The sequence below is a fragment of the Neofelis nebulosa genome, chromosome 10 (genome assembly GCF_028018385.1).
Source record: "Neofelis nebulosa isolate mNeoNeb1 chromosome 10, mNeoNeb1.pri, whole genome shotgun sequence".
Lineage (NCBI taxonomy): Eukaryota > Metazoa > Chordata > Mammalia > Carnivora > Felidae > Neofelis > Neofelis nebulosa.
The window spans coordinates 74,043,214-74,057,676 of record NC_080791.1 but is presented as its reverse complement, the minus strand read 5'-3'; the positions used below and the strand labels follow the sequence as shown (position 1 = coordinate 74,057,676).

Below are 14,463 nucleotides of genomic sequence, written 5' to 3'. Positions count from 1 at the left end.
TCAGCCTCTCCAAGGAAGGCACTGTAGCTTTGGTTACTTACTGTCTCTGGTGTGACCAGAGGTGAGTGACACTGGAGGGAGACTTCAACCATGTCAGGTTTTCACAGAAGGTCACACTGGAGACTTAGAGTTTCTTGGCAGGTGGGGCACTGGTAAAGAGTGTTTCTTCTGGTGCCTGAAGGACAGATGGGAGCAGAAGCAGAGTGGGAGGGTGATGAGCAGATGTGGAAGGGAAGGACAGGCTGTCCCACCGTGGATCTGGCCTGGCGGACCTTCACACATTCCGAGGCCACGCACCTGCAGATGAGCAACTTGAATATAAATGCAGTGTTTGTCACGCACATCAGCCTTGACAGTAGTCTTTGATCTCACGCCTCTCCCAGCCCCTTCCATTGAAATTACCAGGCCTCCAGGTCTCGTGATTATCTTGCCTTTTCTGGTGGCTGCTGGATCATAATGGGTTCTCCTCAGTGGCCTCCTCTGGCGATGCTCATTACTGACACTGTTTGATGCGAGTGGCAAATCCCCGAGCCATTGTGTGTGGAGTGGGCGTCACTTCCACGGGTCACTCCTTACCTTGTCCTGCTGCTCAGTTCTTGCCCTTGAAGGGCCCTCAGACATGGCAGTGGGAGAGTGCTCCCCTATTTGTGAGTGCAGCTCTGTTAGGATCCCTACAGGTCTTTTATGCTGACCTGTCACGAAGAGCCCGGGAGAGTTCCCTGCGGGTGCACTTGGAGGAGATTTGAGAGGCACCAGCCAAAGTCATGTCCCAAGACATTCTCACTGGTTGAGCACACACTGGCATCCCAGGACAGGCTCCCTCCCCTCTTTGCTCCTGCCCCTGGTGAATTATTTGCCCACTGAAAGCTTTGGGGCAACCTTTGTCTCCCCTGTTTGAAGATCTTAATCTGCACCCCTCAGTAACCAAAAGCCAGTTTCTCTTTGGAGTACAAGTAGTGTTTCTGGGGGGTTGTGGGATTTTTTGGGGTTTCAGAGGTGGAGCCCTAGCTTTCTACATGACAGTTTTTTTTTTTTTTAATTTTTTTAACGTTTATTTATTTTTGAGACAGAGAGAGACAGAGCATGAACGGGGGAGGGTCAGAGAGAGAGGGAGACACAGAATTGGAAGCAGGCTCCAGGCTCTGGGCCATCATCAACCCAGAGCCCGACGCGGGGCTCGAACCCACGGACCGCGAGATCGTGACCTGAGCTGAAGTCGGATGCTCAACTGACTGAGCCACCCAGGCGCCCCTCTACATGACAGTTTTGATACCATGGTGAGCTTTGCAGGATTCACGTCCCAGTTTATGGTTTGTCTCTGGGCCTGTTCCTGCAGGGCCTCAGGGTGGTCTGCAGGGGGAGCTGTGTTCCCACAGCCAGGTGCTGGGATTTCACTGAAGGACTTAAGTGTTCTTCTCTGCAGGCCAGTGTGCTTGGGAACTGCGTCTTTCCTTTTCCTCGGCAAACCAGCCTCTCAGGTCTCATTCCCAGCTCCAGCCTGCAGCTTGGGCATTGTGAGTCATCATCGGCAGCAGAAAATGCGGCCTCGCCAACAGCTGGGTGCAGCACCTGGCCTTTTTTCCCTTCTCTTTTTGTAACTTCATAGAGATGGAAGCTGCTGATGACCTTTTGTAATGGACGGTGACTGAAGGTGGAGGCCAGGGCTAGGGCAGCAGCTCTAGGTAGGGAGAGGAGGACCCTGAGGAGATGGGGTGGGGAATGTGTGTCTTTCTTTCACCCAGCCCTTGGGCCTTCCAGAAAGTCATTCCAGGGAAAAAGGCAGTGAGGGACTGCGTGAGCTTCACCCGTCTCTCCTCTTTTCTGCCAAGGATCCCAGAAACCCTTAGTTGATGCAGGTAGCAGTGGGGGCTGTGAGACGTTACTGGTGCCTTTCTCAGAAGCTGTGGACAGGATGTAGTAGAAGTCAGGGTAGTCTGGGTTCTAGACTTGTTTCGCTTCTAACTCACTATTTACCCTTGGTCAAGTAAGTCACTTTTCTTCCTGGGCCTCATTTTTCCGGGCCTCACTTTTCCCCAGCAGAAGCAGACAGGATAGAGTGCTCTGAGGTTCCTTCCTTCTATGAGTGAGTCTGTAATGAATGTAAAGAATTTTGAGCCTTGTTCCCTTGATCATCTTGAACATCTGAAACCTGTAACTACTTCTCCAGATGAATAGCGCTAACTGCAGAAGGACAGAGGTATGATTCTCACTGTTGAAAAACTTAGGTCTTCCTCCTTCCTTCTCCCCACAAGGCAGTGCAGAGGGAAGCAGGGAAGCAGAGGGATTCTAGTTTTGGCTCTGCCAAAACACATTGTGTGTCCTGGGGCAAATCATTCCTCTCCTTCAGCCTCATTCTCGTTTTCTCGAAAGTCAAGAGATTAGACTTGCTTCCTGGCTCCCCGCCTCCCCCCCCCGCCTCATTCCCCTGCCCCCATCCCCACTGGAGCCTCCTACTAGCTCTTCTGCAGGGTGTGATTCTTAGCTGCAGAAGCCCTGGGGTATAGTTTCCTTCCTTGCTGGGAGGGAGAGTAGCAAGATTATTTTTTTTAATTACGCAGCTAAGATTAGGCAGCAATCTGCATTTTAAAATGTTATTAATAAGAGTCTAAAAGTGTGCGAAGAAGCTCTGGAGTTTGAATGTGACATGAGCTGGGAAACATCTGCAGAGCCCCCAGCCTCCACCAGAGAGTTCTCTCCGGGCACCAAGCAAGCGCTGGGTATGACCAGCGGCCTGGTGTGTGCCTGGACCCTTAGAGGAGCAGGGGACCCACTCATTCAGCCAGAGCAACCCTCTGAGAGCTGGGACTCACAGACCAGCCTCTCTTGATGGTCCTTCACAATCTGGCTTTAGAGAAAAAGTGATGGTTGTAATATTACTAACACCTCTGCTAGAGTTTACAAAATACTTTCATGTCTGTTGTCTCCCTTACTTTTCATCACAGTCCTGAGAGGTAGTTAGAGCAAGTTTCATTGCTCCTACATGGGTTGGCTGAGTTCTCTTAAGCTTAAGATTCTTCATTTAAGCAAGGTGGTGTGCAACAGAGGAAAAGCACCAGATGGGGAGTCGGGAGCTAGGTGCTGGTCCTGGGCCTCTGCCACCCTCCCCAGCTCTGCCTGTTCCTTTTCTCTACTTTATATTCTCTATAGCACTTAGAGTCAGTTGCTGGGGCATATGTTTTGTGTGGTTTTTGGTCATTTGCCTGTCTTCCTCCTGCTTTAATATTCCTTGAAGGAAGGACAGAAGAGTTCTGTTTTGTTCATGGCTGTGGCTCCTAGCACCTGGGACAGCACCTGGCATATAAATAGTGGGCAATAATGATGTGTTGAATATTGTGAATACCTGGTTCTGCCTCCAAGTAGTTAGTGTGACTTGGAAAAGTTATTTTCTTCAGTTTTGTCTTCTCTTTGGGAAGTCAAATGGGATGGTCTCTGATGTCCTTGGTTGCATACAAAAGTCCGTGGTAAGAGCAATGCCTAGTACTCTTCTGTCAGCGAACATTGAGCCCCTGCTCTGGGTCAGGTCCTGTGCTAGGTGCTGTGAGGAGTACAGAGAAAATGTGAAAGGATCATTGCTCTTCACTCTTTAGTGGGTGTGATGGTTAATTTTATGTGTCAACTTGACTGGGAGATGAGGTACCCAGTTATTTGGTAAACATTTTGAGTATTTCTGTGAAGGTGTTTTTGGGTGAGATTAACATTTATATTATAGACTGAGTAAAGATTGCCCTCCCTAATGTGAGTGGGCCTCATCTAATCAACTGAAGGCCTGAATAGAACAAAAGGCAGATCCTTCCCCAAGTAAGAGGGAATTCTCCTGCTTGTCGGCCTTCTAACTGGGGCACCAGCTCTTCCTGCTGGGCAACCTTTGAACTGAGATATTGGCTTTGCAGATTTTGGACTTGCCAGCCTCCATAATCATGTGAGCCAATTCCTTGTAAATCTCTCTCTCTCTCTCTCTCTCTCTCTCTCTCTCTCTCTCTCTCTCTTTCTCTCTCCTATTGGTTCTGTTTCTCTGGAGAACCTTGACTAATTTAGAGGGCCACACAAGGCATCTCATCAAATAATCTTACATTTGGAGGCATAGAATAATTGTTGGTGCAACGGTACAAGCATCAGGCCAGTGGCTCCCAAAGCAAGGGGCGTCAGAACAAGGGGATGATGGGAGACTTTGGCCGTGGCATTTGAGCCAGGACCTGAAGGGTGAGAAGGAGTTCTGTAGGTGGAACAAGTAAAACCCACCAGCGTTATGGGCTGACCAGCCTTGCGGACTAGAGCCCAGCATGACCTGAAAGCCTGGGAGGGAAGAAGCAAAGTATGCCCTTAACAAAGGGACAGCCATCCAGCATTGAGAGAACATGGGTGTTTACGGAAAAGGATTGTGTGGAAGGCCAAGGAGCCACTTAAATAGACTAGAACCCAGTTTGGGAGAAGAAAGCATTCCTCCCTTTTGTCTGGGAAGCCCCAGCCCTGCATGGTATAGATAGTCCTGTGGCTGGCCTAGGGCCGCCTCAGGGTGCAGTCTGTCTTGACCTCTATTACCAGTGCTCCTGATTTGACAGCTAATAGAGTCAGTGATGAAAATGGAGCAGCTGTGTGGAATGCCTGGCATGTTGTAGGATTCTGATCTCTGCCATGTAGGCCAAGGATGAAGCTCGTGCAGTCACTCAGCAGCTAGGCTCTTTGCATCCCTGTAACCCTGAACAACCTCCAGAAGTCCTTGGGAATGTTCACTTTTGAAGAGGCACTGTGACCCAGCAAAAAGCGGTATATCCTCTGCAGGGTAGTGAGTGAGGGCACCAGCTCTGGTGCCAGGCTGCCGGCTTCCATCTGCGCTCTGCCACTGACAGCTGCGGGACCCTGAGCCTGAGACTTAACCTCTCCTGTGCTTTAATTTCCTCGCCTATAATTTGAGGGTTATAATAATGCCTACTCATGAGGGGATTCTGTGGACCGAATGGGACAACCCATGTAGAGTGCCCTCAGAATATTAGCTGTTATTATCATCATCATCATGATAGCTTTGCAGCATACTAGTTGTGTGATCTTGAGCAAGTCATTAAAATCCTGTGATGTTTCTTTACTGTAAGATGGGGCTCACACCCATCATTCAGGGTTGATTAAGTTAGAGAACAATGGCAGTGCCTAAAGCAGAGTGGTTTTTTTTTCTAAATTAGAAATAATTTTTTAATGGTGAAGGAGAAATTTAAAATATTATCATTTTTTTAATTGAAATACAGTAGACTCACAATGTTGTATTATTTTCAGGCATATATCATAGTGATTCCGTGTGTATACATTATGCTTTCCAGATACCTATACAAGTGTAGCTATAATGCGAAAGCATGCAACACTTTATTACAGGATTAACTATATTCTGTAGGCTGTACCTTGTATCCCAATGACTTATTCATTCCATAGCTGGAAGCCTGCAACTCTTTCTCAAAGGTGTCAACTGTTGTATTTAACCCAAGTATTTTGGTGGTAAACACCATTACCTGTAGTTCAGCATGTGTGACCTCCTCGTGGCCGATTTGGATGCCTTTTATTTCTTTGTGTTGTCTGATTGCAGAGGCTAAGACTTCCAATACTGTGTTGAATAACAGTGGTGAGAGTGGACATCCCTGTCTTGTTCCTGACCTTAGGGGGAAAGCTCTCAGTTTTTCCCCATTGAGGATGATATTAGTGTTGGGTCGTTCATATATGGCTTTTATGATCTTGAGGTATGCTCCTTCTATCCTTACTTTCTTGAGGGTTTTTATCAAGAAAGGATGCTGTATTTTGTCAAATGCTTTCTCTGCATCTATTGAGAGGATCATGTGGTTCTTGTCCCTAAAGTAGAGTTTTGTTTTTTTTTTTTTTTAATTTTTTTTAACGTTTATTTATTTTTGAGACAGAGAGAGACAGAGCATGAATGGGGGAGGGGCAGAGAGAGAGAGGGAGACACAGAATCTGAAACAGGCTCCAGGCTCTGCGCTGTCAGCACAGAGCCCGACGTGGGGCTCGAACTCACGGGTGTGAGATCATGACCTGGGCCGAAGTCGGACGCTTAACCGACTGAGCCACCCAGGCGCCCCCCCTAAAGTAGAGTTTTACCCAGAGTCAGGTCTCAGTAAAATTCTCCCCAGTCCCTTACCTTTTGTCATTCTCTTTGTAGGCTTCTTCTCCCCTTTTCAGTTGGGCAGCATATGGGGGAAATTTTATTCCTGCACTGACTTCTCAAAAATTTCAAACCTTTTCCATGGTGGTATTGTTCATGATACAACTTTGGAGACTAAGGAAATTTCACTAAGAGATAACAGGATATACAGTCGATCCCAATCTTTATTTGAATTGATAACTATCCGACTGGTGCTTTCTTTCAGGACACTGGTCAGACTAAATATTACAAAGATACTAATAAAATTGGATTGTACGGCACTCATTTTGATAGTGAAGATTTTTAGACATCCTTGTTGAAGCTAGATCAGGAAATGGCTCCAAAGCCATTTATCCCAGTCCTCTTATTTTATGTATGGGAAGCATAGGGCCCTGGAGGAGAAGGGGCCTGTTTAAGGTCACACAGCATAGAAGAGAAGCCAGGAATAGGATCCAGGTCTTCTGAGTCTTAGGTTAAAGTTTCTTCCCCCTTCCCCACTGCTTTTTTTTTTTTTTTTTTTTTCTTTTTCTTTTTTTTTTTTTTTCTTTTTCCCTAGCTTTAATCTGTTGGTATTGCATGATACTTCAGAGGCCTCTGATGTGCCAGACGCCATGCTTGAATCTTTTCAAAATCCAAAATTTTAAGACAGAGCATTCAGTGCTCTTCTCCTTTGGTTGTCTGTAGAGACACTGACCCCAAGACATTGGTAGGTGGGAGTTGACTGAGAAGATGTGACAAATTGGTAGACACTGTGGGTGGACACTGGAAATCCTTCATAAGGCTATAGAGTTCAGCCAGGAGAATGAGAGTGCTGGTGGCTAACATTTACTATGAAATGTCACATACTCTTTGCAAAAATATCCTTACAACAACCCTACAAGTAGATGTTATTCCCATTTTATAAATGTTGAGTAATTTGCTCAAGATTATGGAACCAGTGAATGATAAAATTCAGTAATTAATTTCATTTGTTCATTTGTTTATTCAGGCCACAGATATTCGTTGAGCACCCGCTTTGTGCTGAGCATTATTCTAGGGTGCAGGGATGTGCAAACACAGGCAGTCCCTGAAGTCATAGAGCTGACTGTCTGAAGGGGAGACAAACATTAATCAAAAGTGTTCCTAATGAGTGTACATTTATAAACTGAGATAAGTGCCTCAAGATGAGGAACGTGGTTCTCCAAGGTTGTTGCATAGAGGAACCTGACCTGAGCTGAGGGCTCAGGAGAGTTGAAGAGGCAGTAGGAGTTAACTAGGTGAAGGGGGCTGGGTAGTGGAGACAGCCAGGGACAGAAGGAAGCAGTGTGGCGGCCTGTGGAGGAGCAGCACGGCATGTTCGCGCACATTCGTGGCCTGGCGTTTCTGCTTCCAGCACCTGTGCTCTGAGCTCTCTCCCTCTGCACTCTTCTCCTTCCATGGGAAGATTAGGCTGGAAGACTCCAGTTCTGTGCTTGACCAATTCTTGGTTATTAGCGCCTTTTTTTTCCCTAATGCTTATTTATTTTTGAGAGGGGGCGGGGCAAAGAGAAGCGGGGACAGAGGATTCAAAGCCGGCTCTGTGCTGACAGCAAAGCCGCCCTATTAGTGCCTTTTTATAAAATCTCTGTCCATGTGGTGGAACAAGGGATGAGTTATAGAAATCAGGTTCTTCTACGTTAAGGCCTTAGAATTAATAACCTGAGAGTAACTGGTGTTCGTCAGCAGATGAATTACAAATGTAACAAGTTCCTGACTGGAGGATGGCTCACTTCTTACATGTGTGTGCTCTAGGAGGCTTTAGCACCTGGAATATGCTATGGGAATATGCATATGGAATATGCATATGAAATATGCTATATATATGAGGAGCTGTATGGCCTTTTCTCTGCCTTGACCCAGGGGTGTTCTTTTGATAACATCTACCTCTGTTTGCTAATTCCCTTTGATGCCTTCAATGACACTCTTCCCTTTTGGGACATTCTTTTAAGAAAGGGTGAAGGTTCCTTAATTTACAGTAATCCATCTTCCTCTCACCTTTAGTACCCCTTTCCCTGGAATGGGGTAGAAATTCCCCTTAGCTGAAGAGCTTAGATGTTGCTGGAGTGGCTTCTCACCTGCCTTTACCACCATTCCCGACAGCCCTCCTATGGATGCTAAAGGAAGCTACCTCCTTGAATATTCGCCACCTCCCCAGCTTCCTGAGTCTCCTCTGACTTCCTCTGCCCCTGCCAGGGCTTTGCAGAGAGTTGTCTTTTTCCTCACTTACTTCCTCTTTATTTATATTTGACTATTTGTTTGCAGAAGGCCCCAGAAGAGTTAACTCATTTTAGTAATGAAATAACATTTCATGATTCCCATCGATGGGACCCCGGATCTGGCATTTTAGCCCTTTTGTCTATTTCTTTTAATGTACCACCACCTTCCCACCAATCTTGAAATCTGAAATCCTGAAATCTCAGAGTGGTGTTCATCTCCTCCTGTTCCCTTTCTCTGACATCTGATAGGATGGCACGCCTTGCAAATTCCCATCTTGTTTTCCCCCCTGTGACTTCAACCCTTGGTTCAGTCCTGATCCATCTTAGGCTTGTGTAATTGTAGTGGATTTCTTTCTTCTTTCCCCTTTCACTTACTACTGCTGTGCCTCTGGGTAAGCGCCTAGTTTCTTGTCCATCAACTAGGGCTGGGAAGAGTGATAAGCAGAGTACTGTATAGAGAATGCTTAGACCAGTACATAGCACACAGTGGGTGCAATGCAAGTGTTGGCATGAATGTTCTTATTACTGGTGCCTCCACCTTTGCCTCATGCGCCAGCCCCAGACACTCCTTTGACCAGACGTCACCCCTGTTCCCAGTGTGCAGTCTCCCCGTGGTCTAGTTAGCAGCAGTCTCTAAAGTGAGCATGTGAGACTAATTGCCAGGGTATGGGAAGAACAAATCATGACTCCTTTTATGTGTTTTTATCTCGTTCTTTAAAAATTTTCTACTTTGTGAGTATATTTTACACTGTATATTTTTAAATAAGGGCATATTTATAATTTATGTATACAGGTAATACAAGTATATGTTTTAATAAATAGATGAATATATGTGTATATGTAATGTGTGTACATGTGTATATGTGTGTATGTATATATATGTAATACACATATATACATGTATATATACATATAATATACATGTATATATACATGTAATACACACACACATATACATACACACGTATACCTATACATACATACATACATATAATTACACAGTATGTTAAAAAATATTTTACTAATAGGTGAGTACAAACCAGCCAGTTTGGGAATCCCTGGTCTGGAAGGTGAGATGCAGACCCCGAGCCTGGCATTTCCCTGTGGTGGCCCCAGCCTGCAGTTCCGACCCGCTTTCCAGTCCCTATTCCTCGTGACCCTCACTCTCTCTCCACCTGACCCACCTTGTGCCTTTTGGTTTCTATCATCACTTGTCCCCTCTCCCTACTCCTAGAATATTAATATTCTTCCTCATTCTCCCATTTTCTTTTCCTATCTAGAAGTTCACCTTGAACCTGCTTCTTCCATCAAGCCTGCCAGGAGAATTCCAGCTTGAAATGGTTTCTCCAAGTTCTTTCGGCATACTTTGTCAATGCTACTTACTTGGCCCCTGTTGTTTTCTGTGTTGTGTTGGGATCTTTTGCCACCTATACTTAATGTCTTGGCTCCGTAGTGATTTTATGTCAATTTGCGCATGGACATACCTTGAAATTATATTTTACTTGCTAACTTTATTTTGTGCTGTTGGTCATTTTTCTCATTTATCTGAAGATACACACTTACACTTTTTGGATGCCATTAGTGTATCTATCTTTTATCACAGTAATAATTCTTTACTATTAGTAAAAAATTCATTTGTTACATTTGTGCTCTGAATCTCCTTGGATTTGATAGTATACTTCTGCTTGAGACGTATTTTTGTCTACATTGCATTAGTGAACATTTTTTTGTATGTGGATTCATTGTTTTCTTTTACTCTGGGTGACCTAACATCATTTTCCTGTTAGATGCCTTTATTTCAACACTTACAGTCCTGAGTTCTGCGAGGTGTCCTGGGAAGTGAGCTGGTATGCAGAACATATCCATTTGATCTGGGCTTTCCCCCTCCTCAAATACTGTAAGAATTGACAGCAGCTGGGCAATCACTGGAGCTACCAATGGTGTTGGAGTCAGAATACACAGATTTTAATCTTGATTCCACCACCTGCTGGTTGTTTCGTATTGACCAAATCATTTACCCTCATCTGTGAAATAAACTTAGTAATCTGTACCCCCTAGAATTATTTTGGGCATTAATTGAGATAGTGGCCCTGAATGCGCTGGGCACCTAAGAAGTGGTCAATATGTGTCTGTTTAAAAGAAAAGGAAAAATAAGAATCTCCTTTTTTTTTTTTTTTCTGCGAGCCTTCTGATGCAGAGTGTATTTTGGGGAGAAACAGACAGCGTCAGAGAGTGCACCTACCTGACTGAGCAAACCTAGGCTGGAGAGTGAAGGCTGGACATCCAGTCAGCCTGGTTTTGGGGCTTGTCTCTAATAGAATGTCTGTGGCCTCCCCAGGGAACATGAGAATTAATTAGTTAATCTTTGTAAAGTGCCTTGAAGTTGAAAAGTGCTATGTAAGTAGAATGGTTGAATTGCTATTGGAGATGGAGTAATGGCGGCAGTCTTGCCTGTCTTCACATCAATAATCAATAGGAGAGAAGATGCTAAGATGTTTTACTTGATAAGAAAGGATTCACTGTGGGACTTGTGATAACATAATTCTTCGATAGTCTTGCAGATAGCAACGTGCTGGTTCTTTCCAGCAGAACAATGCTAGGGTGAGTTCAGAAGTAACAGTCTCCTCTTTTAGCTTCTTGGGACTCTCCCTGCTAAGGCAGTCTGGTTGTAAATCCTACCCAGCTCATGTAGAGGGACCGTTTGTCATTTTTGGATGCTTTGTGGGTCCTGGGAACATGGGCTTTTTTGTGGGTCCTATAGAAGTGAGGGAAGGATATTGAGTGTTGAGTGTTGGTTATCCAGTGATGCAGACCCATGTGAAAAACCAATACAGAATAGTACCATGGGCTAGTAGAAGGAGATGTGGCTTAGCTGTGTGACCCTGGGCTAGTCACTTCTCTGAACCTTAGTTTCTCACCTGTTAAATGGGAACATAGTAGTTGATGAGGACAGTAATAAAGGTGGCTCACAGGAGGGTGGGTTTCACCCTTTCTGTGGAGGATTGAGGGGTCAAAAAAGGCTTCACAGAACTGGTGGTACATGAGCTGGACTGTACAGGTGGAGCCATAGCTTATCAAATGAATAATGTAAGGAAAGGGCTTCCATGGCAAAAGGAACAACACATGTGAGGCCATGAAATAGCATATCCGAGGGAACCCACTCCTAGTTCCTGTCATATACCTGGTACCCCATGGGCTGCACAGACTTTTTTTCCCTCTTTGAGGAAGCTCAGAACTTCTTGTGCACTTCTTGGTATCTCCATTGGTGTCCATGAGCAGATTGATTCTGAGGACTTTATCCCTTCAATATTCCGACATTTCCCCTATGAGTCTGTAGTTGTATTCTAGCTGACACTATAAACCATATGTTGAATGTGGGGCCAGATGAAGCCTTGATACCAAACACAGTAGTATCATAGTAGTAGGTTTGTCTAGAATTTAATATGCATTGCTTGGTGTTTTGTCTCTTAAGCAAAGTTTTTCTTTGTTAAAATAAACATGTATAAAGAATTTATACAGCGCACATGGTTATGCATATTTATTGCGGAGAATCTGTTAATAATCTATGCCTCATCGGATTTTGCATTTCTGTTGAAATAACAAATGTGGCACTTGGTACAACTGAACGAGTTCGGTGAATTTTTTCTTATCTGGGAGAAGAAAGGCGTTTCTCTTTTTTCCAAATTCCATTTTCTTCAATCATCTTTTGCACTGGCCAGCTTCCCAGGTGGTGCATCTGGGGAACTGAGGCTTTCCTGGCTGTAAATGATTTTGTCTTTTTTCCCTTCTCTCACTCCCTTCCTTCTCGCACATATAGACACTTGCCTTGGGACTATGAGAATTGCTTTTTCGGGTAAGAGCTTAGACTCTGAAGATTCTTTTATGTTATATGGAAAGAAAACACATGAAATTGGCTTTAATGGTGCTAAGAGATTATGGCATGGGGCAGGTCAGGAGCCTGGGGGATTTCTGGGTAGCTGATGGGCCCCATATTGGGTGAGAGGGAGGAGAACCTGAGAATAGAGATCTGGGCAAAGCGCAAGGAGAGATAGAGAGGCCCTAAAGTGTGGTTGAAGAATTCCCTGTAGCCTGGTCCCTGTCTTTTAAAATGCAGGTGCACGGCTTTAGCATCTGCCCTCTGCTGGAATCCAGCTCTGGTGCTCACTGCACCACAGCTTGATCTTGGTCATGTCATTTTACCGAACATCAGTCCCCACATCTGTGAAAGTGTGAATAGTTGTGCTCTCCCTGTAGAAGATAGGATGGTTCCTGGTACATGGTAGTTGGTCCTAAAATAAATGTTCACAGTTTCTCTTGTAATTCTTTGCCTACCCATGAGAGTATAGCTGTGGAATATAGCCTTAATTCAACTAATGTTTGTTTTTAGAAACTGGCAGAGTGTTTACCTGGGGCCGAGCGGACTATGGTCAACTAGGGAGGAAGTTGGAGTCTCGTGAAGGCTGGAAACTACAGAGTCATGATTCATCCCTCCCCTGCTCAGGACCACAGAAGAGCACGCCTTCCTGTCTGCACTGCTTAACAGGAGCAGCTGAGGTAGGAATGACTTTCCATAGATGTGATACATCTCTTTTCCTTGTCTTTCATCGAAACAGTTACTGAGGTCCTACAGTGTGCTTATAGTGAAGGCATTGTGGTATGGGTTCCATGCAGGACTCTGAGGGGGTCCTTGCCTCAAGTTGCTTGTGGTTTAACATGGTAGAAGAGGGAGTTACCTATACCTCAAGGCAGACTGTGTGTAACTCCTTTAGAGAGATTCCAGATACTCTGTGTCCACTTCAAAGAATGAGAAATGAATCCAGGCTACTGTGATCGGGTTAGGCTAGTGTCATGGAGGCCACAGCTTTGAGCGGTGCCTTGGAGGATGGATCATATTCGAGTAAGTGTCTGTAGGAGAGAAGAGGACTTTCAGGTAGGCACAAAGGCCGGAACAGAGTCACAGGGTAGGAAAGTAAAGAAACTACTTGGGGAACCACTGGTGGGTCAGTTTGGCTAGAGCGTGGGGTGTCTGTAGTATCCAAAAGATGGGTTGCAGCCTGATCAAGGGGGCTTTTATACTGAGCTGAGTGTTTTGCACTTCAGTTTATATTTCCCAGTGCAGAAAATACTGTAGTTCAGTTGCTTATCAAGCCCCTTTAATTCCCTGAAATGTCTTGAATTTCTACATTTAAGGCAGGAGTCTTAATTTCTCCAGGGTGTGTGTTTCTGTTACTAAATTTTACTTTACTGTTGTCCTTAAAAAAAGAAAAGGCAAGGTTTTTGAGAAGAATGAGGATGGCCACGGAGGAAATGTGCCTCTGAACCCAAGTTGGCTTAATGAAGGAGTTCAGTCTTCATTCAGAGTCTGTGAAAAAAATTAATAAGCCAGCGAGACTTCTGTAATTAGCATCAGACTAATTACAACCCTCTTCATACCTAGAGGGCTTCCCTTTCCCCGGGGCCTGCCTGGCCTCCTCCTTCCGGGTATGTAGGACGGTTCTCAATTTCTGCTTCACATCCCAGACCGCTCCTCCTGGGCCTTTCCTTAGTGCTGGGTTAAGTCTGTCTGTCTTTCTTGCTCTCTCTTGTTCTTTAATTGACAAGGCACTCATTAAACAAAACCAAAAAGGCCATTTAGACGTGGTGGTGATAATAATAATAATAATAATAATAATAAAACCATCCTTAATCTTAACCACCTTAACAACATTCCCTTTTGCATGTACACATGTACATACTTTCCAAAGTTTCAGTGATAGTACTTATGATATTTGGTATTCAGTCTTCATTTATTTTATCACAGATGCTTTGCTTTGTTTCTTTCTGATCTCTGAGGCCATTTAAAATGGCTGTGTAACATTATATGATTCGAAGGCTCTGGGATTTTCCAAACCATTCTTGGAATGTTAGACGTTTATATAATTTCTTCTCTTTTGTCACTATGGTGGATTCTGCAGTGAATACCCTTTTGAAGTGTTTTTTAAGATACAGTCTTAAGGATGAAATTGCAGGGGCAAAGGCCATGAGCATCTTTATGACCTTTGCTATATTTCTCTAGATTCTGTTTGAGAGAAGTTGACCTCCCCAGCTGCGAAT

The 14,463-nt window shown here is 44.6% G+C and overlaps 1 protein-coding gene across 1 annotated transcript in view; it reads left to right on the top strand.

The window, feature by feature from the left end:
* The window catches only part of SERGEF (secretion regulating guanine nucleotide exchange factor), a 237,539-nt gene that overhangs the window by 38,048 nt on the left and 185,028 nt on the right, over positions 1–14,463 (top strand). The window contains 1 exon segment of the mRNA XM_058688397.1: positions 12,758–12,924. Within this exon segment, the coding sequence (XP_058544380.1) occupies positions 12,758–12,924 (167 nt within the window).